At 42.5% G+C, this 25,689-nt stretch overlaps 1 protein-coding gene across 1 annotated transcript in view; it reads left to right on the top strand.

Moving 5' to 3' along the window:
• MYH15 (myosin heavy chain 15) overlaps positions 1-25,689 on the top strand; it is a 77,975-nt gene that overhangs the window by 3,558 nt on the left and 48,728 nt on the right. The window contains exons 3-8 of the mRNA XM_082246411.1: positions 512-661; positions 8,997-9,167; positions 9,291-9,470; positions 14,504-14,636; positions 15,085-15,149; positions 23,395-23,482. Of these exons, the coding sequence (XP_082102537.1) occupies positions 512-661; positions 8,997-9,167; positions 9,291-9,470; positions 14,504-14,636; positions 15,085-15,149; positions 23,395-23,482 (787 nt within the window). The remainder of the gene's footprint in view (positions 1-511; positions 662-8,996; positions 9,168-9,290; positions 9,471-14,503; positions 14,637-15,084; positions 15,150-23,394; positions 23,483-25,689) is intronic.

Genomic DNA, 25,689 nt, shown 5'->3' with positions numbered 1-25,689 from the left:
CAACTTCATATGAAAATATTGGTTGCCTGTCTTTTTATGTCTTCACTACTAAGGTGATAACTCAGTGTGCTTTAGGAAAGTCAAAGTAAATTTAGAACTCCTGATCTGCAAAGGAGATGCAGATTTGTTAGGATAGTGATTTGGAAAACTTTGACGTCATAAGATCAGTAAGACAGCCAGGGCAATAGAATTATAGTTGGATAAAGATTTCTTGCCTACTGGTTCTGGTTTGTACCTCATACATTTATTTTATTTAGCCGTTCACTTAGTGATTTTTTATTTTTTTTGCCTAGTGAAAGAGAATTAAAAAATGTAAATTTCTTCTAATTATTCCTTCTGGAAGACTCTGCTGAGTTGGTCTTCCTTGATGTTCAGTAACATATCTTACAACCTTAACCTTCAAGAATTTTTGCAGTCCAATCAATCATAAATTGTTCAGATACTGATATACCAGCATGTTGCTCACATAACACAGAATAACCAACTCTGTTTTCTTTCAAAACCTATTTAGGTTACTTACGCAGTCGGTGCATTGGCCAAAGGCATCTATGACCGAATGTTTAAATGGCTTGTGGTCCGTATTAATAAGACGCTGGATACAAAGCTACCCAGACAGTTCTTTATCGGTGTGCTTGACATCGCTGGATTTGAAATTTTTGATGTGAGTTGTTTTCTAGGTAGCTGCAACAATGTCAATTTCCTATGATAACACAATGATAGAAATCAGCAAACCCTCAAACAAAACAGTGCCTTATGTACTGTATGAAGTATAAGGTTTAGGTAGTCAAATGTTTTATATTTTAACCTACAAGTTGAAAAATATTGATTTTTATCTCTACTTTCCTTGAAAAAAAAAAAAAGTTGAATTTTTTTTCTGTATTTCCTTTCCTTATAAGTTATATCAATTTCTGGCTCATATGAATACCATATGAGTACCACTTCCCATTGCTGAAGTGTCATTGTTACAGTTTCCAGTTAAAATAATTATTGATGTAACATTCTGGTTATTAATATAATCATATAAAAAATTGACAATTCACAGGGCTGCTACAGACATGGGAATGAAACCACTGGTAACCTCCATTGTTGGAGACAGACTCCACCACACACACAGTGGAGATAGTTGCACTGCCACTTTAATCATTAATAGAAAGTAGAGCTGCACGATAAATTGTTAAAAAAATCGCAATCTTGATTCACCCCCCCCCCCCACACACACACAATCTTGAATTGGCATGTCCTCCATGCATACAGAGCTGTTCTCTGCTCACTCACAGCTGTCAAAAAAAAAAAAAAAAAGAGCCTCAGGCAAATGTTTATCAACCTTGTTAGGGCTGCTAAATAACTATAAACACAATGTTTTACAAGGTATCATTTTGTTCTTTTAGATGAAAGGAATGAACTTCTGTCTGTAAGGCTACGTTCACATGTTGGCGTAGTGGATCGCGGGCAGAATCACTGCGATTCTGCCCGCGATCCGGAAATCATTGCAAATCGCAGGACGCCTGTGCGTTGCCATTGATTTGCAATGGCACCCCGAACGCTGTGCGATGTTGCCTCGATTTCCACCTGCTGAATCGCGGTAACATCGCGCAAACAAAATCGCGGGTCGCATGACGCCCCAAAGAAGCTCTTGTACCTTTTTTGGGCGTCACGCGATTTAGTTTGCGCAATGTTACCGCGATTCGGCAGCCGGAAATCGCGGCAACATCGCACAGCGTTTGGGGTGCCATTGCAAATCAACGGCAACGCACAGGCGTCCCGTGATTTGCAATGATTTCCGGATCGCGGGCAGAATCGCGGTGATTCTGCCCACGATCCACTACGCCAACATGTGAACGTAGCCTAAGTGAGGGCAGTTTAACCTCCTTAAAGCAGACTTTCTCAACCTTTTCAACACAGATGAACCCTTGAAATACATTTCTGGTCTCGGGAAACCCCTGCTAAAAATTTAAAATCTACAACTCATGACACATTAGTGTGACAGTCAGTGGGAAGAATGCTGCTTACTCTTGTCATCATTGGGAAGAATTACCCCTTACAGATAGCTAAAAGGAACAACGGTGTCATTGGGAACTTATCTGAGAGGCAGAAATTGCCTATTGATCAGGGAACCCCTAGCAACCTCAGGAGGAACCCTAGGGTTCCATGGAACCCTGGTTGAGAAACCCTGTCTTAAAGACTAAGCCTTTTTCTGACACTTGTTGCTTACAAGTTGAAATTAGTATGTTTTGCTGGAAAATTACTTAGAACCCCCAAAGATTAAACTTATATATATTTTTTAGCAGAGACCCTAGAGAATAAAATGGCGATCGTTGCAATCTTTTATGCCACACTATATTCGCGCAGAAGTGTTTCAAACCCAGTTTTTGGGGAAAAAAATACACTTTAATGAATTAAACTAAAAAGTAAAGTTAGCCCAATTTTTTTGTATAATGTAAAAGATGATGTTACACTGAGAATCATGATCTTTATTCTAAGCAAAAACTTTGTGTTTCTCATTTTATTCAGATTCATGCAGCTCTAATAGAACGTGTATGAACTGCCACTCCTTTTCATAGGATGGAGAAATTACAAGCTATACACTGTCTGGTTTAACCACTTGAGGACTGGAAGGTTTTACCCCCTTAATGACCAGGCCATTTTTTGCGATTCGGCACTGCGTTATTTTACCTGACAATTGTGCGTTCGTGTTACGCTGTACCCAAATAAAAATGGTGTCCTTTTTTTCCCCACAAATAGAGCTTTCTTTTGTCGGTGTTTGATCACCTGTGCAATTTTTATTTTTTGCACTATAAACAAAAAAGAGAGACAATTTTGAAAAAAAAAAAAAAAAAACAATATTTATTTACTTACTGCTATATAACATTCCCAATAAAAAATGTTTTCATCATTTTAGGCCAATATGTATTCAGCTACATATTTTTGGTAAAAAAAAAATCCCAATAAGTGTATATTGATTGGTTTTCGAACAAATTATTGCATCTACAAACTAGGGGAAAGATTTATGTCATTTTTATTTAATTATTTTTTTACTAGTAATGACAGTGATCAGCGATTTTTAGCAGGACTGCGACATTACGGCGTACAGATCGAACACCTAACTGACATTTTTGGCACTGTTACTGTACTAATGACACTGGCAGGGAAGGAGTTAACACCAGGAGTAATCAAAGGGTTAAATGTGTCCCTAGGGGGTGCTTTCTAAGTGTGTGGGGGATGGGCTTGCTGGATGAACACAGAGACCTGTGTTCATAAATAGGAGGAACACAGGATCCCTGTGTTCATTACTGACAGAACAGCGGTCTGCCATGTTTACATCGGCAGACCGCCATTCTGTCTCCACGGGGAGCGATTGCGGGATCTCCTTTAGCGCTACCATCAGCTATGTAGTGCAAGGGTCTGCCTGATTTGATACAAATTGATAGATTGCTAAAGGTGGATCCTCCTGTTCCACTGCTCTAGTAAATCTAAAGAAAATTGTACAGAGATTGTAAAATCAGATTGCATAGTGTATGGCAATCTTTATACAAGTAAATAGGAGGGAGTGGATGGAGACACTCAGCTGTCAGGCCCCGTTTCACATCTTCACATAACGGGAACTCATGTTCCCGCACAAGTTTTATTTTGGAGGGGGCCTTTTACAGCGTTTCCGCTTGTCACACATAGGGCAGCCCATTCACTTGAATTGGCTGCCCTATGCTCAACAATCACCCCAAATAAGCACCAGAGCTGCTTTAAGAGTGGAGACTGGTGCGTTTTTTGGTGTGTTTGCAGTGTGTTTCTGAAACGCGCGGTAAAGCGCACATTTTCTGTGCTGTTTGTCATGCATTTGGAAACACACAGATGTGAATGGAGCCTCATTATTCTTGTGTAAACGCACCAATTTTACTTTTAGGGCCCATTTATACCTAGCGCACGTTTTTTGGCTCGTTTTTCTTGTGATACACATAGGGCAGCCCATTCATTATAATGGGCTGTCCTACTCCTAATGGTACATTTTGGCATGGTGCGAGTTGCATCTTTTTACTGTGGGTTGTGCTGCGTTTGTCACCCATTTTTTATGTTCCAAAATTTGTGGTTGCTTTGCCATTAAAGGGGTTGTAAAGGTTCAAAAAATTTGTTCAAAATATTTTAAATAAAAATAACAAACATGGTATACTAACCTGTCCTGTGCAAGGATTTTGCACAGAGTAGTCCCAATCCTCCTCTTCATCGGGTGCCCCCACAGAAAGCTGCTTTCCATAGGGGCACCTGTGCGGGCACTTTCTCTAGTCCTGCTTCTGCGTCCACTGACACAGACAGCGGGACTCGACCCCACTCCTTACTCCCGTGTCACTAGAGTTGACTGACAGAAGGTTTTTCACTTTAATGCATAGAATGCATTAAGGTGAAAAACTTTGAGACCTTACAATCCCTTTAACAATTTATGGCACTGAAAGCACAGCTAGCTAATTTTAGGTGTGTAAAGATGGCAATACACTAAACAATCTGGTATTACAATCTCCTTAAGATTTACCAAAACTATGAAATAAGAGGAGACATAATCTATCCAATCACTCTGTATCCAATCAGACAGGCCCTTACACTACATCAGGGGTGTACAACCTGCGGCCCTTGGGCTGCATGTGGCCCCAGAGAGTTTAGTATGCGGATATAGCAAACATGGCAGCTGTGGCAGCCTACATTGACAAGCCAGGCAAATTCATGCGGGGAGGGATGCCGGGGATGTTGTGCAAAAATAGTTAGTGGGTGTAGGGTGTGCTTTTTAACCACATCCATACCGGCGCATAGTAATATGACGCCGGCAGGATGGCTTTACCGTTCCGGGCGGCCGTCATATGGCGTCCGCCCGCTCTGGCTGCTACTGCGCGCCCCCGGGGGCGCGCAGCGCGGCGATCGGGGGTGAGGCTCGTCCCTCGGACATAGCCCATCCCTGATCAAGGTAAACAGCCAATAGAAATTGGCTGTTTACCATGTGATCGGCTGTGTCAGTCACAGCCGATCACATGAGCGGCTCCTGCACGAGCCGCTCGTTCTCTCTGCAATGCGCGCCCCCGGGGGCGCGCAGAGCAGCGATCGGGGACGAGGCTCGTCCCTCGGACAGAGTCGATCCCCGATCTAGGTAAAGAGCCAATGAAATTGGCTCTTTACCACGTGACCGGCTGTGTCCAATCACAGCCGGTCACAAATGTCAACAGAGAACACGGTAACTAGCTGTCACCGTGTTCTCCTCCTCACACACTGATCCTGTGTGAGGAAGAGAGTGTGGTAACAGCTAGTTACCAAGTACAGTGCACCCCAAACACACTGATTGCCCCCCCCCCCAATAAAGAGCACCTGTCACTAGCCCATCAAAGTACCCGAGTACCTGTCACCAGCCCATCAGGTACTCTGATGACAGGTACTCGGGTACTCTGATGGGCTGGTGACGGGTACTTGGGTACTCTGATGACAGGTACTCGGGTACTCTGATGACGGGTACTCGGGTACTCTGATGACAGGTACTCGGGTACTCTGATGACGGGTACTCGGGTACTCTGATGACGGGTACTCGGGTACTCTGATGACAGGTACTCGGGTACTCTGATGACAGGTACTCGGGTACTCTGATGAAAGGTACTCGGGTACTCTGATGAAAGGTACTCGGGTACTCTGATGACAGGTACTCGGGTACTCTGATGACGGGTACTCGGGTACTCTGATGACAGGTACTCGGGTACTCTGATGACAGGTACTCGGATACTTTGATTACCTGTCAACGGAGTACCCGTCATCAGAGTACCTGAGTACCTGTCACCTACCCATCAGAGTACCCGAGTACCTTCCACCTGCTCATCAGAGTACCTGACGCCTGAAGTACCCGAGCACTTGCCGCCTGCTCATCAGTACCCATCAGTACTCATCAGTACTCATCAGTACCTATCACGTATCAGTACTGATCATCAGTACCCATGAGTACAGTATCACCTATCAGTATCAGTACTACTCATCAGTACCTATCACCTGCCTGTCACCTGCCCATCAGAGTACCCGAGTACCTGTCACCTGCCAATCGGAGTACCCGAGTACCTGCCACCTGCTCATCAGTACCAGAGTACCTGTCACCTGCCCAACAAAGTACCCGAGTACCTGTCACCCTTCATACAGCCACCATGTCCAAGTCCAAAAAGGTTTATATACGTCCTCCGTTTAAACCTAAATACCGGTGTTATGGCAGCAGATAGCTACCATAACCCTGGTATTTTTTTAAACGGTGGACGGTTGGCTTTCCGATAAGGGTGGTCCCAGCGGCGGATTCGCCGTGGGTTCACCCTTCCGGGATGGCGGAAGAGGTGCCCCCCCCCTCCCGCCGCGTCCGATCCTTTTCCCCGCTTACCGGACCCGCCGGCAGCGGGGAAAACGATCCGGTCCCGGATCCTCACAGACAGGATGTCGAGTGAGGGCAAGCTTGCCCTCACTTGACTCTATGGTCTTGGAGGACCGGAGCTACGGAAAATGTTGTTGCCTAGCAACCGGTTTAAATGTCCTTTTTTTTTTTTTTTCATTTTATATAATAATTTTTTTTTTTTTTTTTCTATCTTTTAGTGTACTTGTGAGATCTGAGGACTTTTTGACCCCAGATCTCACAAAAAGAGGTCCTGTCGTGCCGTTTACATTTCTTGTAATAGAAATAAAAATGATCAATTTTTTTTGTTAAACGGTGTAAAAATAAAAAATAATAAATAAAATAAATAGTAAAAAAAAAAAAAAAAAAAATTAAAGCGCCCTGTCCCCGTTAGCTCGCGCGCAGAAGCGACGCATATGGAAACCCCGCCCACATATGTAAACGGTGTTCAAACCACACACGTGAGGTATCACCGCGATCGTTAGAGCAAGGGGAATAATTTGAGCCCTAGACCTCCTCTGTAACTCAAAGATGGCAACCTGTAGAAATTTTTAAATTGTCGCCTATGGGGATTTTTAAGTACCAAAGTTTGTCGCCATTCCGTGAGCGTGCGCAATTTTGAAACATGACATGTTGGATATCTATTTACTCGGCGTAACATTATCTTTCACATTATGGAAAAAAATTGGGCTAACTTTACTGGTTTCTTATTTTTTAATTTAAAAAAGTGAATTTTTTCCAAAAAAATTGCGTTTGGAAGACCGCTGCGCAAATACGGTGTGATAAAAAATATTGCAATAATCTCCACTTTAATCTCTAGGGTCTCTGCTAAAAAAAAATATATAATGTTTGGGGGTTCTAAGCAGTTTTCTAGCAAAACAACTGATTTTAGCTTGTAAACACCAAATGTCAAAAATAGGCCTAGGCAAGTGGCTAGGATGCATGATGATGCTCCTTGGATGTTTAGGCCCCTCTATATGGCTAGGCTGTGAAAAAGTCTCACACATGTGGTATTGCCATACTCAGGAGGAGTGGCAGAATGTGTTTTGGGGTGTCATTTTTGCTGTGTACATGCTATGTGTTAGGAATATCCTATAAATTGACAACTTTGTGTAAAAAAAAAAAGTTTTTATTTTTTTCCCACATTTTCCAAAAACTTGTGGAAAAAAATGACATGTTCAAAGGACCCATAATGCCTCATAGAATATACGTTGGGAGTGTTTGCTTTCCAAAATGGGGTCATTTTGTGGACTTTTCCATTGTATTGGTGCTCTAGGGCCTTGAAAAGTGTGATAGGTAGTAAGAAAGTTTTATGTGTATTTATGCTCCTAAAACGCCTTATGGTGCTACTTGGACGTGGAGTCTCTTTTTGTGGCCAGGCTGTGTAAAAGGCTCACACATGTGGTATCACCATACTCAGAAGGAGTAACAGAATGAATTTCGGGGTGTCATTTTTGCTGTGTACATGCTATGTGTTAGAAATAGCTTATAAATTGACAACGTTTTGGGAAAAAAAAGAAAAAAAAATTTTTTTTCTTCATTTTCCCAAGAATTGTGGGAAAAAATTATAACTTCAAAAAACTCACCATGCCTCTTACTAAATACCTTGGACTGTCTACTTTACAAAAATTGGTCATTTGGGGGGTATTTGTACTGTCCTGACATTTCAGGGCCTCAAGAAAGGAGATAGGCAGTCAGTACATCTGGTGTGATCAATTTTCAGTAATTGGTACCATCGCTTCTAGACTCAATAACTTTCACACAGACTAAATAATATACACTTATTTGGGTTAATTTTACCAGAGATATGTAGCAGTATAAATTTTGGCCCAAATGTATGAAGAAAAATTAATTTTTTGCAAAATTGTATAATAGAAACTAAAAAAAAGTGTTTTTTTTTCAAAATTTTTGCTCTTTTTTTGCTTATATCACGAAGAAAAAAAAACCCAGCTGTGATCAAATACCACCAAAAGAAAGCTCTATTTGTGTGAAAAAAATGATAAAAATTTTGTTTGGTTACAGTGTAGTATGACTGAGCAATTGTCATTCAAAGTGTGAGAGTGCTGAAAGCTGAAAATTGGTCTGGGAAGGAAGGGGGTCTAACTGCTCTGTATGGAAGTGGTTAATAAGGTCAGTGAAGGATGTGTGCGCTAAAGAGGTCAGCTGGTAAACTCCTTCCGGTGTCCTACTGGTTTCTTTGTCCCAAATTTATATACCAGCGTTCTAAGAAATACAGCAAGGGCTAAGATAAGGCCTTGTTCTAAAAATCAAATAAAGCTTTTATTTTTCTGCAACCGAGGTATATAAATGGTATATTAGTACATAGGGGAGCTTGAATTTAGAAAATAAAAAAAAAGGTGAACTTATCCTTTAAGGACTATCGTTAAACAGACAATGGGGTAGTGGATCATCTGCAGCCGCTGTCACTTTGCCCTGACTGTGTAAACTGACAGCGTCTCCTTAAGCATAAAATGGGTTTATTGTTGAATAGGAAGGAGAAACATAATTAGTTATTTTTTTAAATTTCTCATTAACATGATTGTCAAGCTATTGATTTCTACTTGATTGTGTATATTATGAAATGTATTTTTGTAAATTCTTATTTTAGTATAACAGCTTTGAGCAACTCTGCATTAATTTCACAAATGAAAAGCTGCAACAGTTTTTCAACCATCATATGTTTGTACTGGAACAAGAAGAATATAAGAAAGAGGGGATTGATTGGGAGTTTATCGACTTTGGCCTTGATTTACAGGCCTGCATTGATTTGATTGAAAAGGTAAGAGTGTCATTTTCTTGTTACCCTATAAATTGCAATAATGATAAAATGATAGCTTGTCCTGTGTTTGATTGTTATTTACCACCTGTCATTCATTGTACCTTGTATCTTGTTTTCCTCTAGCCAATGGGGATTTTGTCAATCCTTGAAGAGGAGTGCATGTTCCCTAAGGCTTCAGATATGACTTTCAAAGCAAAGCTTTATGACCACCATCTTGGAAAATCCCCAAATTTACTAAAGCCCAGACCAGACAAGAAGCGAAAATATGAAGCTCATTTTGAACTTGTTCACTATGCTGGCGTGGTAGGTGTGGTCATGATAAGAAATACACATTGTACAAATGATGCTTCATGTTGGCAATTTAAAGTAAAGTGTGTAGTGGGTGTGTACATATTTTCTATATTCTATTCATGAATAAGAAATACCATTTCTTTTTTTTTTTTCTTCGGTCAGGTAAATATTGCTTCTTTAAGTGATGATTAAAGTGTTTTAAACTCAAACCTTTTTAACCCTAATGCATTCCCTGCATTAAGATAAAAAACATTTCACTAACTGCTCCACCCCCAATCATCACTAAACACTTACCTGACTCCTCTCACCTATCCAGCATCATCCTGGCTGCAGCACTGCTCTCCCCTCTTCCTGCTTTCACCAGGAACTCCTGTGAGGAGGGAGCGAAGGCATGGCTTGACGGTGCTGCGTGTGTCTATGGATGCACACAGCCCAGTTTGGTAACACACCTGCATGGGTGTCTTCTTAGCACCCAGCTTGCTGAAGGGGCACTCGTTGGAAGAAGGAGCAAGACAGCGCTAGCGGTGGACTTCCAAAGAAGAGGTTAGCGACCGCTCTGTGCAATATCATTGCACAGAGCAGGTACATATAACATCTTTTTTATTTTAAGAAAAAAAATCACTTTAACTCTTATTTGGTCTTGTTTGGTCTGTAAATATAGGTGAAAGCAAATATACCAATTATTCCTGCCAGCAACATTCTACAGAACTGTAACCTCAAACAGTGTTATCAACCCTACCCAGTTCACCACCGAGGACTATACAGTAGAACATCTCTCCTTTAAGTTATGGATGTAAGGAGAGGGGGTGATGTTCTGTAAACCTAATACACTTCCTGCCCATATATATATATATATATATATATATATATATATATACCAAAAAAGAGGGCGGCACTCATGGGTCTTGAAATGTAAACAAACAATGACCGCTATAGTCGACGTTTCGACGAGGCACAAGCTCGTCTTCCACAGGAAAGGTAGACGAAACGTTGACTATAGCCGTCATCGCCATTTACCTTTAAAGACCCATGAGTGCCGCTCTCTTTTTTGGTTTATATGTGCTGCGGTGTGTATATATATATATACACACACACAGTATCTAACAAAAGTAAGTACACCCCTCACATTTTTGTAAATATTTTATTATATCTTTTCATGTGACAACACTGAAGAAATGACACTTTGTTACAATGTAAAGTAGTGAGTGTACTGCTTGTATAACAGTGAAAAATTGGTGCCCCCTCAAAAATAACTCAACACACATCCATTAATGTCTAAAATACTGGCAACAAAAGTGAGTACACCCCTATATGAAAATGTCCAAATTGGGCCCAAAGTGTCACGCCATAGTACGAGTTCCTCCGGATGTTCCTCCAACGCTGTTACAGTTACTACGGACGCTGCCTGGTCACGCCCCAACGCGTTTTGTCACTTCCAACTTCGTCACTGGGGGCGTGACTCAGACGGCACGGCAATCCAATTTATAGTGCCATCTGAGTCACGTCCCCAGTGACTAAGTCGGAAGTGACGAAACACTTTGGGGCGTGACCAGACGGCATCCGTAGTAACTGTAACAGCGGTGGAGGAACATCCGGAGGAACTCGTACTATGGCGTGGAGCCTGGAACTAGCGTCCAAAGGGTGCTCATCTTACCGGCTGCATTTATGTGCATATTAATCATCAATTTCAAGTGAGTGCAATGTGTTTATGATTTATAACAATAAAGGAGGTTTAAACGTTATTGCACTAGTGGAGGCTACTTTATTCCCACATGTACCAGAGTGACACAGGCCTGTTTTTGGGAGACTGAGGTTTGATGCTACTGAGATCTCTGCAATATATGCTCTTTAAGCTTGTTCACGAGAGTGAGTAAGCATCTCCTTTTGGTGAGTGTTCAATTTAATTATCCCCCCGGCACGGTGGTGGTGGAGTGTGGTGTGTTCCTGCTAACATCACGTCCATCAAGACTTGTGGGATTAAACGCACATTTTTTTAAAGTGTACTGAAGCTCATGGACTCTACATGGACTTTCTGGAAATTATTTTATGGTTTATGTCTTTCAGTCATTTTTTGAGGTCTATGTCCCATTTATGCTTACGAATACCTATGTGGTGGTGAAGTTGTTGTCACCATCCTTGCACTACTGAAATTTGTTTTATATATTGGATCACGATATTGTTTATCAAATTTATTTTTTCATGTCACAGTACATGTTGGCATTCATGGTTCCCTCAAGGAACTGTAGCTCCCCAGTGCCGGCAGCACTTATTCAGCCCCAGACCATGACACTCCCACCACCATGCTTGACTGTAGGCAAGACACTCTTGTCTTTGTACCCCTCACCTGGTTGCCGCCACACACGCTTGACAACATCTGAATCAAATAAGTTTATCTTGGTCTCATCAGACCACAGGACATGGTTCCAGTAATCCATGTCCTTAGTCTGATTGTCTTCAGCAAACAGTTTGCAGACTGTCTGGGACAATAGCCATGCAGACCAATTTGATGCAGTGTATGATCTGAGCACTGACAGGCTGACCCCCCACCCCTCCCACCCCTTCAACCACTGCAGCAATGGTGGCAGCACTCATATGTCTATTTCCCAAAGACAAACTCTGGATATGATGCTGAGCATATGCACTCAACTTCTTTGGTCGACCATGGCCAGGCCTGTTCTAAATGGTCTTGTTTCAGGGTCTTGACAATCTTCTTATAGCCTAGGCCATCTTTATGTAGAGCAGCTATTTTTTTTCAGTTCCTAAGAGAGTTCTTTGCCATGAGGTGCCATGTTGAACTTCCAGTGACCAGTATGAGAGAGTGAGAGCGATAACACCAAATTTAACACACCTGCTCCTCATTCAGAACTGAGACCTTGTAACACTAACGAGTCACATTACACCGGGGAGGGAAAATGGCTATTTGGGCCCAATTTGGACATTTTTAAATAGGGGTGTACTCACGTTTGTTGCCAGTGGTTTAGACATTAATGGCTGTGTGTTGAGTTATTTTGAGGGGACAGCAAATTTACCCTGCTATACAAGCTGTACACTCACTACTTTACATTGTAGCAAAGTATCATTTCTGCAGTGTTGTCACATGAAAAGTTGAGTAAGGTCTTTACAAAAATGTGAGGGGTGTACTCACTTTTGTGAGATACTGTGTGTGTACATATATATATGTTTATATATATATGTGTTTATTATATTCTGCTTTTTGTAGCTATAGCTATAGTCTTATTTTTACATATTCTGCGTTCAGATTTGCAAAAAAATGCTCCTTGTTTACAAATCCCAATTGTCATGAGTGCAGTGTCCATTTCCTTTTTAGATGGCTCAGTCACTGGTTCTAATCAAACCACTACCTCAAAGAAAGCCTTTGTTAACCTGTAAATAATAAAATCATTATAGTTTTCCCTTAATTAATTAGTATAACAGAGCATTTGAATCAAAATCTAAGTTCCAATTTTGTTTGAACAACATCTAATGAACTGTCAGATAGATGTGCATCACTTGAATTTTTTTTTACACTGCAAAATCTGAGCATCTTTTGGTATTCCTTGCCGAGAATAGCCTCCTTGATCCCCTTCAGTTTGGATTTTGGCTTCAACACTCCACTGAAACTGCTCTTCTAAAACTGACAAACGATCTACTAATGGCCAAAACCAATGGACACTATTCTGTACTCCTACTTTTGGACCTTTCTGCTGCCTTTGATACGGTTGACCATCCCCTCCTCCTCAAAAAACTCCATGCCTTTGGTCTCCGTGACTGTACTCTTCACTGGTTAGCTTCCTATTTATCCAACCGCACCTTTAGCGTTATGTACAATTCTACTTCCTCCTCTCCTCTTCCCTTCTCTGTTGGGGTCCCCCAAGGCTCTGTTCTTGGACCCCTCCTATTTTTCATTCTACACCTCCTCTCTAGGTCAGTTGATAGCCTCCCACGGCTTCCAATACCATCTCTACGCTGACGATACCCAAATCTATCTATCCACCCCTCAGCTCTCTCCCTCAGTCTCCTCACGTATCATTAATTTACTATCAGATATATTTGTCTGGATGTCTCATCACTTCCTCAAACTCAATCCATCCAAAATCGAGCTTATAATTTTTCCTCCACCACGTGCCCCTTCCCCTGATTTCACTGTCAATATCGATGGCATTACTATCAGCCCATCCCCGCATGCCAAGGTCTTAGGTGTTGTCCTGGTCTCTGAACTCTCCTTCAAACCCCACATCCAATCGCTGTCCAAATCTTGCCGCTTCAGCCTCCACAACATCTCCAAAATAAGCCCCTTTCTAACCAAAGACACAACAAAGCTCTTAGTTCACTCCCTGGTCATCTCGCGTCTCGACTACTGCAGTTCCCTTCTCGTTGGCTTACCTCTACACAGGCTATCCCCCCGTCAATCCATCATGAATGCTGCCGCCAGACTCATCCACCTTACCAATCACTCAGTGTCCGCTGCTCCTCTCTGTCAAGCCCTCCACTGGCTTCCACTCACCCAACAAATTAAATTCAAAATACTTACAACATCTTACAAAGCAATCCACAGCTTAGCCCCCAGCTACATCACTAGCCTAGTCTCAAAATACCAACCTAATCGCTCTCTTCGTTCCTCTCAAAACATCCTGCTCTCTAGCTCCCTCATCACCTCCTCCCATGCCCGCCTCCAGGACTTTTCCAGAGCCTCTCCAATCCTATGGAACTCCTTACCCTTATCTGTCCGATTATCTCCTACTCTATTAGCTTTTAGGCGATCTCTGAAAACCCTCCTTTTCAGAGAAGCCTATCCTACCCACACATAACAAATATACCTCCATTTTCTCCATCAGCCCATCCCCCACGGTTATTGCCTTTTGTTTCACTTGACCCTCCCTTCTAGATTGTAAGCTCTAACGAGCAGGGCCCTCTAGTTCCTCCTGTTTTGAATTGTAATGTAACTGTATTGTCTTCCCTCACATTGTAAAGCTCTGCGCAAACTGTAGGCGCTATATAAATCCTGAATAATAATAATAATAATAATTCTCTCTCTCTGTTTATAGGTTCCATATAATATTATGGGCTGGCTGGAGAAGAACAAAGACCCACTTAATGAAACAGTAGTGGGACTTTTTCAGAAGTCATCCAACAAACTACTGGCTTGTCTGTTTGAAAATTATATCAGTGCAGACAGTGGTAAGTAAAGGCTTCTTTCCTCCATACAGTCATCATTGAAAAAAATGGGGACAGGACTTATAGTAAACTCTATAGGCTGTTTATTATATGAGTGTTGTTGGTGTTAGCCTGGAAATGTTTACAGATTTTGTTGAGATAAATGGCAAACTTTGATTTAAGGAATGAGCAGTGACAGGCACAAAGATATGATGACAATAAAAATGAGTTCCATTTTTAGGTATGGTCATGCTGGGAAATGTTTGTTATGTTATAAAATACTGTTTGAAAAGAGAATAAATAACATAGACCTTATAATCACCATTGATCATCAAAAAATGTTTAAAAATGCTGTTTACAGATTGATTGTTAGGATTAACAAGAGATCCATCTCTGCATGTTAAGGGTATGATTTAGTTATCTGTCAGTACTAAATGAGATAATATATCTCTCTGTATTTCGTTTACTGCAGACCAAAGTGGAGAAAAGAAGCGCAAGAAAGGAGCTTCTTTCCAAACCGTGTCATCTATGCACAAGGTAATTTTTGTTCTTAATCTTTTTGTTGGAATCTTAAAGTAGGCTGATCTATACTTAGAAAGACACCCAATGGTTGATTTAATAAAGACAAAAAGGCTGTTTACTTTGCAAGGGAATTGTCCATTAGATTAGTGAATAAGGATGGGTGAACGGTTCGGCCCGAACATTGGCTGTTCGCCCATTCGACGAACACCCGAATTCTCGGGGCGTTCAGCAGTTTGTTCGGCTCGCCAAATGACCACAATGCACTGCGCCATAGCACAGTGCATTGAAAGCAATGAAAGCTTTGCCCAATCAGGGCACAGAGCACTATCAGAGCTATGATTGGAGAAAGTAATGATGACTCTATCGAATCATGGCTCATTGCCCCTTAGTCCCACTCCACACTATAATAGTATTCTGTCAACAGCGGCTATTTGTAGTGTGATATCAGTGTGGAGAGAGAGAACATGGCTCTGTTCAGTGCTACTAGAGAGTTAGTGCGCTATTCTAGTTTTATTGTCAGTGTGGAATATCAGTTTAGCGTGAAAATAGTGATAGTTCAGTCAGTGTGAGTGTAGTGACCATTCATTTTTACTTTAGTGTCACTTTAGTGTGAATCTAGTGATAGTTCAGTCAGTGTGAGTGTAGTAAACGTTCATTTTTATTTTAGTGTGAATCTAGTGATAGTTCAGTCGGTGTAGTGAGTGACCATTCATTTTTATTTTAGTGTCAGCCTGTTTTGTCAGGGGAGGTTTACTGCGTTATTGCACATTTAACACAATATATTTCAGTCCGTTACGTGCCATTTAATGCAGTATAATTCTGTGCATTAGTGCACGTTTAACGCAGTACATTGCTGTGTGTTATTGCATGTTTAATGCAGTATATTACAGTGCCTTATGTGCTATTTACTGCAGAATATTTCAGTGCGTTAGTGCACGTTTTACACAGTATATTTCTGTGCGTTACTGCACATTTAATGCAGTGTATTTCAGTGCGTTATGTGCCATTTACCGCAGAATATTTCAGTGCGATAGTGCACATTTTAACACAGTATATTTCTGTGCGTTACTGTACATTTAACGCAGTATATTTCAGTGCACTATGTGTCGTTTAACACCGTATATTTCTGTGTGGTCAGTATATCTTTGTGCGTTGGTGCACGTTTAATGCTGGATAATTCAGTGTGTTACGTGCCCTTTAATGCAGTATATTTTTGTGCGTTACTGCACGTTTAATGCAGTATATTTTTGTGCGTTACTGCACGTTTAATGCAATATATTTCTGTGCATTAGTGCACGTTTAATGCAGTATATTTCTGTGTATTAGTGCAGTTTTACTGCAGTATATTGTAGTGTGTCTGTGTAGTGAGTACTCAGGTTAAGGTGCACCAAACACCACTTTCCATTAATTAAAGTGCATCCTCTTACATGTTTCCACGTCTTTATTACATTTTGTTACTAAGCACCTTTTCATTATGTCTGGGAGGCCAACAAGGAGAGGCAGACGTTTCCATGACACTATGAGGGAGCCAGCAGCGTATGCATCTACAGGCAAAGGTGAATGGGGTCAGTCCTCAGGCAGGGCATCATTTACCCTGTTTAGTGATGTTGCCCGTGCTATTCAGCCACAGCATGCTGAGGAGGTGGTGGACTAGCTTGCTAAACCCTCCTCATCCTCTGTCACCCAAGCAGAGACTAGTGTGCAGTCCACTGCAGCTGCCAGAGTGGCTGAATTTGCCTCCTTATCCACAGCTATTCTTGCCACAGCCCCAGCATCAGGCATGGAGGAGTCAGCTGAGTTATTTGAACACAGCGTCAGTCACTTGCTCCATGACGATGCACAGCTATTACTTGATTCAGATGTTGGTTCTGAGGTTGAGGAAGGTAGGAACAGGGGCCTACAGAGAGGGGAGAACACTGGTACACAAATTGGCAGTCATGTTCCCCCAGCCACAGCATACTGCCAAGTTGTCTCCAGTGGTAATAAGGATGAAGGAGATGATAATGATAAAGGTCACTGACACAACTTGGGTGCAGGGTAGAGCAGAGGAGGAAGGTGAAGGTGAGGCACAACCCCAAAGAGGCAGCCATCATGGAAGAGTAGAGAGCAGCCACCCTATTCTTTCACATTGTTGAGCTGCTATCTCCCGGCACCTATCCCACAGCTCAGCTGTCTTGGCCTTTTTAGCACATGTGCAGCCGATCGCACTGTTGCAATTTGCAACTTTGTCTCAAGCACATCAAGCGTGGCAAAAACACTAGCCATTTGGGTACCACATGCTTGACGAGGCATTTACCTCCCACCACTCAGTCCATTGGCAAGAGCACCTGAATATAGACTCAAGTGTGACCAGCGCTATGGAGTATCTGCGTGTAACCGTCGGGTGTGAGCTGCCACCAACCTACCCCTGGAGATCCAGGGGTCCAATAGATAGATCAAAAGTGATGTTGATATATGGCGCTACCTGCTACTGAAAAAGTGAATATAATGTTGTGCTTTACGATGTGAGGGAGAGTGTTGGCTGCACTTAGTAATCCACCATAATCAATCATTCATAAACTCGATAAATATATATATAGAATCAATACACATATTCCTTGTGTATTCCAACAGTGCGTTAAAAGAATTCCATATATAGTGCACCGTGCAAAATAAACCACAATGTAGTGCAAATGATATTACCTTTACAAAGTGCTAGGTGCTAGTTCAGCGAAAGGAATTTCTATAACAGTGCGTGTATTTCTCTTACGTCCTCTGACAGTCGCTGCCCGATGGTATTAGCCTTCACTAATGGGTAATGCAGGAGCAGGCTAGGCAGATAATTAATTATCAGGTTAATACAAAAAAACTTTTGTACCTCAGCATGCCATTAGGGGGCCATCCCACAGCCATTACCAGGAACCCAATCTGATATTACTTCAGTTTCATGCTGCCTAGCTTCAGGAGCAGAGCTTTAGGTCTCAGCTTCAGGGGTGTCCGGTGCGGGTACAGATGGACAATACCACGGCTGTGGCTTATATCAATCACCAAGGGGGCACGTGGAGTGCCCGGGCAGCCATGGCAGTGGCCGAGATTCTGTCTTGGGCCGGATTTCAGGTACCTGCTTTCTCGGCCGTTCTCATTCCGGGTGTGGAACTCTGGCAGGCGGACTATCTATGTCGCAAGACTTTGGATCGAGGGAAATGGTCCCTACATCCGGAGGTGGTTCACCTCTTGTGCACCCGGTAGGGGACCCCGGGCGTGGATTTGTTCGCATCCCATCTCCACAAAGTGGTGGTAAGGTTCGTGGCCAGGGCTCGCGATCCTCTGGCAGACGACGCGGACGCAATGGTGGTGCCTTGGCACCACTATCGGCTACTGTATGCCTTTCCTCCGATTCCACTGTTATCCAGGTTCCTCCGCAGGTTGGCGTCAGAATGGATGTCAGTCATTCTGGTGGCCCCGGAAGGGCCTCGACCGTCCTGGTACGCGGCCGTCGTTCAGATGGTCGTAGAACCTCGATGGCGACTTCCGCTGCGAGACGATCTGTCTCAAGGACCGATCTTCCATTCTGCTTTACAGTTGCTGGCTTTGTCGGCATGGCTGTTAAAAGTCAGGTCCTGAGGGATAGAGGTCTTCCTCTGGCGGTCATCCTTACCTTGTAAGAGGCTCGCAAAGCAACTTCAAGGAAGTTTTTTTAGCAGCACCTTGGGCTTTCCAGGTGTCCGTGTCAGGATTGGCTGTGAGTCCCTTCCCTGGTGGTCCGGAAAGGGTCTGGTGGGCTCAGAGAACAAACAGGGGATCCCCCATGTTGTAGAAGGCAAGGTTATAGTCAAACAAAAATGCAGTAAACTCACAATTTGATAAGCTCTATTCAGTGTGGAACCACCAAGACACTTCCGCGTACCACAATCCGAGCTCCCCTAACCGGAAGTAACATTGATGCTGTAAGCTCCTCCCTACACATTCGTCACAAAGACGTCATCTGGAGCGTCCACATGCCGCCAAAGCACGACATTATATTCACTTTTTCAATAGCAGGTAGCGCCATATATCAATAGCACCTGAAAGCCACAGAAATTGGAAGCAATTTTGTTCCTCTTCCTTACTCACCTAAGTCTACCCCCACTATACCTCATGAACTCTCAGGAGCCTCCACTGACAGGGATGATGGTATAGCGCAGGGTGTCCCAGCTCTTTGCAGCACATCTGCCAGTAGCACACCACCAGCTGTAGAATATAGCCAGCAATTTTCTCTGCCCCATCTGCTGCAGCGAAAAAAATATATAATCAATGCCACCCACATGCCCAGCATCTAAATGCAAGCTTTTAAAAGCTGCTGGCTTTACAACTTCTACCTTTATGTCTGGTGGATTCTGCGCCCTTCCGTGAATTTGCAGAATGTGCTGTACCACAATGGCAGGTTCCCAGTCAGTATTTCTTTTCACATAAGGCCATTCCAGCTCTGTACCATCACGTGGAAGGCAATGTTGTGGCATCGTTGGACAAGGCGGTTAGCCGCAAAGTCCACGTTGCTGCTGACACGTGGTCCAGCAAGTATGATCAGGGGTGCTATATTTAGTTCACAGCACACTGGGTAACTCTGCCTGAAAGTCGGATGGATGCAGGACAGGGCTCAGTGCTGCAACTTGTTGTGCCGCCTCATCTCCATACAGCTAGTGGTAATGATGTGAGATTTCTCAGCTCTACCCCCTCCTCCTCCTCCATGCCCTCCTCTGCTGAACTGTCCTACAAACCACAAGTACCCCTTAAGCATTCAAGGGGCTATTGAATGAGTCAGGCTAAAAGGTGCCATGCAGTGCTTCAGTTGGTGTGTCTAGGGAACAGGAACTACACCGGAGCAGAGATTCTCTCAGCTCTGCAGGGGCAGGCCCAGAGGTGGTTCAGCTGGAGCCAGGAATGGTGGTGTGCGATAATGGCACAAACCTCCTGTGTGCCCTTAGACAGGGAAAGTTTACACATGTGCTATGCCTGCCACATGTCCTCAATTTGGTGGTGCAGCATTTCTTAAATAGGTATGCAGGATTGGAAGATCTGCTAAAGCAGACCAGAAGAGTCTGTAGACATTTCAGGCGGTCATACACAGCCAGTGCTCAGTTGGCTGAAATTCAGCAGGAATTGCACCTGCCCGTAAACTGCCTGATTTTTTACATGCCCACCAGGTGGAACTCTACTTTGGCAATGCTGCAGCGGCTGCACATGCAGCAGAGGGCCGTCAACCAGTACCTGTGTGAGTATGGCACAACGACAGCCTCAGGCTAGCTCGGCTTTTTTTCCCCACACCAATGGCTGCTGATAAAGGATGCATGCCCTTTCACTATTTGAGGAGGCCACAAGGATGATGAGCCGTGACAATGCATGCATCAGTGATACAATCCCTGTTGTGTTCCTGCTTGAGTAGACTCTGCCTGGCATTATGGACAGGGCATTTGAGGCAGAGCAGCGGGAGGAAGAGGAGGACTTCCTTTTCTTCTCAAGGCCCGCTTTATGCAGACACCATTCTTCCTACGCCCCAGAACGCACAAGAGTAGAGGAAGGAGGATTATGGCAGTTTTGGAGGCATTAAAGCAGAGGAAGACATACGTCAACCCTCAACAGATGGTTTTCTATCCCCAGAACCCTTGGGAGTAGTACCTGGCTGGGAGAAGGGAGTTCAAGATACTGTAATCCTCAGTTACTCTGAGGATTCTGCTTCTCATGCCTTCGCAAACTTGCAGTGCATGGGCTCCCTCATGCTTCAAAGTCTGCGAAAGGACCCAAGAATACGTGGCATCAAAGAGAAGGATCACTATTGGTTGGCAATCCTCCTTGACCACCATTACAAGGGGAAAGTCTTAGAACTCATCCCATCCCCACAGAGGGTGCAGAAAATGAAATCTCTTAAGGACACTTTAAAGAAAAGTTTATCTAATGCTTTTCTCGACTCTGGTAGACTACAGTGTCATGGAAAACCTAGTTTTGAGGCTTCTGTTGGTCAAGAGAGGAGCGGTGGATAAAGGAGAAAGCGATGCATTGCACAATTTTTTTTAATTCTGGCTGCCCAGGGGTCTCAGCTTCCACATCCCATCGGCAGGATCTGCATCATATGGTGGACGATTATCTAGGGGCGAAAACGGAGATCGAGAACTTTCCAGTTGATGATCCGCTGGGTTACTGTATCATGAGAATAGACCACTGGCAAAAACTTGCCCAGTATGCAATTGAGCTGCTGGGCTACCCTGCATCTAGCATGCTTTCTGAAAGGGCATTCAGTGCTGCTGGAGGTTTTGTTACTGATAATAGAACGCGTCTGTCCACAGACTCCATGGATCGTCTGACATTTATCAAAATGAATCAGTCCTAGATTACCAACAGCTATGAAGCCCCTGGTGCCGATGTCACTGATTAAAGGGCCATACACACTATAAGATTTTCTGAAGACTTTTTCCTTCAGATTTACCTTTTCTATGTAGTGCAAGGGCCTGCCAGATTGCATACAAATTGAAAGTGTTTAGGTTTGACCTCGTATTATCTGGTTTTGGTAAATCTAAAGGAAAAAGTCTTCAGAATATCTTATAGTGTGTATGGCCCATAAGTGTTTTTGGGATGTGGAATCTCTGCAAGACTTCTAGGCTGTTGTGGGTGTTGATTTAATCTGAAAGTCATTTTTTTGGTGTAGGTTTCATGGGCACAATTAAATGGGCACCCAAAGACCAATTTTTTTGCACCTGTTTGACAGATGCATATCATTTAAATTTTTGACAGTAAGGCATATTCTTGCTTTCACCAAGAGTACCTCTATAGGGTTACAGTGTGAAGACACCTTCGACACCCAAAGACCAATTGTTCCGCACCTGTTACTTCTATCTAAAGTCTGTGGAAGAGATACCCGAAATTATCCAAAAAATCTCTAATCTAGCTCCCAGTGCACTACATTGTGGCCTGATCATACAGACTGAATTCCCAAATCGTTGTTTACAAATTTTTTTTGCCATTATAAATGCAATTATTCCTGCAGCAGCTTCTATACACAGTACAGATGTGCGACTTTACAGGTAGACTACGGGGAACCTCCCAGGCTTTATATTGAAAGGAATTTTTTCATTTTTATTGGTATTCCTCATTTTGATGCTTTCACTTTAAGCATCAGTAAATCACTGCCTATTTAAAAATGACATTTTTTGCAAACTCTTTTTTCATTGATACATGTCCCTCCGGGCAGTACCCAGACCCCCATAACCATTGTATGTCCAATTACTTGCATATAAGCCTTCAAAATGGGCACTTTTGATTTTTCCAGTTCGGGTCCCATAGATTTCAATGAGGTTCGTTATTCGGTTCTGAACTTTCACGGTGTTCGAAAGTTCTGGTGCAAACCGAGCAGGGGGTCGTTCAGCCCATCCCTATTAGTGAATGAGGTGAAGCTCAGTTGACTTCCATAATCCAATCATACATTAGGAAAGATACTGCTTAAACACATGATTAGGTATGCTCCTGCAGAGTGGATTTTTTGACACATTTATGAAGCTAAGGTAAAATTCCCTTGCAAAGTAAACCGCATATTTGCTTTAAGTAGTCAACCTCTCAATATTTTAATGTTTTAATTAAACTGTAACTCTGGCAGTACTAAACACGCACATACAATTTGGAGTTTTGGGGATTTTATGTGACATCTTGGTAGCAATTGTTCATTTTCTGCCACACTCATTTGCCTGCAAATCATCAGTGTGAGAAACCACTGTGGTTTCAAATTGAGTGGTACACAGCAGTGGAGCTTGGCTTACATAGGTTGGAGAGGGTCATCTAAGAAAAAAATTATACTAGCCTCTATTCTGAAAGAATATCCATTTTGTTATTCATGTCAATAGTAAGATAATGATTGTAAGATAATGATTTTATTTTTCTCAAACAGCAGCTTCTAGACACCCACCTGTCCCATGCAGTTCTTGAAAAGGAATCTGCATGCCAGTAAAATTAAGCATAGGTGCAACATTCTTGAACCAATAGATTTTTATTAGGTTTACAATACAAAGGGGTAAATAAACAAGTAATACAAAGGAAACATTTTAAGTGACGAAAGGAATGGTCTTCTGAAGCAGAGTTACTATATAAGGATTAGTTCTTTACTGGCATGTTTTTCCAAAAAGCTAACTGATAGTATAAAGCAAACATTTTGAAATGGAAAACTCATAGTAATTATACCACTAATTCCTGGAAATGTATATTAATAAATACGCTTGCAACATGTTGCCCTTTACTAATCCAATCTGTTTTATTTTAGGAAAATCTTAACAAACTGATGACAAATCTTAAATCAACAGCACCTCACTTTGTGCGTTGCATCATTCCCAATGAAACCAAAACTCCAGGTAAAGCTCTTAATGTTAATGGTAAAACTAAGTTCTAAACCCAAATAAAAGGAAAGTGTTAGCCCACCTATTAGAAATATTTTAAATATAAATATATTATATATAAATATATATATATATATATATATATATACACTTTTTTTTGTTTTAATATTGTCAAAAGTATTGTGTCCCCTGCTTTTACACACACATGTACTGTACATTAATGACATCCCAGTCAATATTAAGTTGGCTATAACAGCTTCAACTCTTCTGGGAAGGCTGTTCACAAGGTTTAGAAATGTGTCTATGGGAATGTTTGACCATTCTTCCAGAAGCGCATTTGTGAAGTCAGACACTGAACTTGGACTAGAAGGCCTGGCTCTAAGTCTCCGCTCTAAGTCATCCCAAAGGTGTTTTATCGGGTTGAGGTCAGGAGTCTGTGCAGGCCAGTCAAGTTCCTCCACCAAAAACTCACACATCCTTGTGTTTATAGACCTTGCTTTGTGCACTGGTGCCCATTCATGGTAAAACAAGGGGGACCATCCCCAAACTGTTCCCACAAAGTTGGGAGCATGAAATTGTCCAAAATGTTATTGTATGCTGATGCCTTAAGAGTTCATATTTTTGTTTACTCTACGTGATACCATTATTTGTCATGTTAATGTACCAACTCTCTTTGTACCACCATTTTCTGTTTCTTTTCAATAAAAGTTTGTATACAAAAAAGAGTTTCCTTCACTGGAACTAAGTCGCCAAGCCCAACCCAAACCCCAGAAAAACAACCCCCACATTATAATCCCCTCTGCACCAAATGATTTGGACAAGTGCACAAAGCAAAGACCATAAAGACACGGATGAGTGAGTTTGGGGTGGAGGCATTTGACTGGGCTGCACAGAGTCCTGACCTCAACCCAATAGAACACATTTGGGATGAATTAGAGTTAAGACTAAGAGCCAGGCCTTCTCATCCAACATCAGTGACTGACCTCACAAATGCACTTCCGGAAAAAATGGTCAAACATCTCTATAGACACACTCCTAAAATTGTGGACAGCCTTTCCAGAAGAGTTGAAGCTGTTATAGCTGCAAAGGGTGGGCCAACTCAATATTGAACCCTATGAACTAAGACTGGGATGCCATTAAAGTTCATGTGTCAGGTCCATAAATATTAGGACATTGACACAATTCTAATCTTTTTGGCTCTATACACCACCACAATGGATTTGAAATGAAACAAACGATGTGCTTTAACTGCAGACTTTCAGCTTTAATTTGAGGGTATTTACATCCAAATCAGGTGAAAGGTGTAGGAATTACAACAGTTTGTATACGTGCCTCCCACTTTTTAAGGGACCAAAAGTAATGGGACAGATTTACAATCATAATTCAAACCAAGTATGGAACGCATAGACATCACCAGATGCTGGGTTTCATCCCTGGTGATGCTCTGCCAGGCCTCTACTGCAACTGTCTTCCGTTCCTGCTTGTTCTTGGGGCATTTTCCCTTCAGTTTTGTCTTCAGCAAGTGAAATGCATGCTCAATCGGATTCAAGTCAGGTGATTGACTTGGCCATTGCATAACATTCTAGTTCTTTCCCTTAAAAAACTCTTTGGTTGCTTTCGCAGTATGCTTCGGGTCATTGTCCATCTGCACTGTGAAGTGCTGTCCAATGAGTTCTGAAGCATTTGGCTGAATATGAGCAGGTAATATTGCCCGAAACACTTCAGAATTCATCCTGCTGCTTTTGTCAGCAGTCACATCATCAATAAATACAAGAGAACCAGTTCCATTGGCAGCCATACATGCCCACGCCATGATACTACCACCACCATGCTTCACTGATGAGGTGGTATGCTTTGGATCATGAGCAGTTCCTTTCCTTCTCCATACTCTTCTCTTCCCATCACTCCGGTACAAGTTGATCTTGGTCTCATCTGTCCATAGGATGTTGTTCCAGAACTGTGAAGGCTTTTTTAGATGTTGTTTGGCAAACTCTAATCTGGCCTTCCTGTTTTTGAGGCTCACCAATGGTTTACATCTTGTGGTGTATTCACTCTGGTGAAGTCTTCTCTTGATTGTTGACTTTGACACACATACACCTACCTTCTGGAGAGTGTTCTTGATCTGGCCAACTGTTATGAAGGGTGTTTTCTTCACCAGGGATAGAATTCTTCGGTCATCCACCACAGTTGTTTTCCATGGCTTTCCGGGTCTTTTGGTGTTG

Source organism: Pelophylax lessonae (assembly GCF_965119305.1).
Source record: "Pelophylax lessonae genome assembly, chromosome: 2".
Classification (NCBI taxonomy): domain Eukaryota; kingdom Metazoa; phylum Chordata; class Amphibia; order Anura; family Ranidae; genus Pelophylax; species Pelophylax lessonae.
The sequence above is the reverse complement of the archived record's forward strand: the minus strand, read 5'-3'. Positions and strand labels throughout refer to the sequence as shown.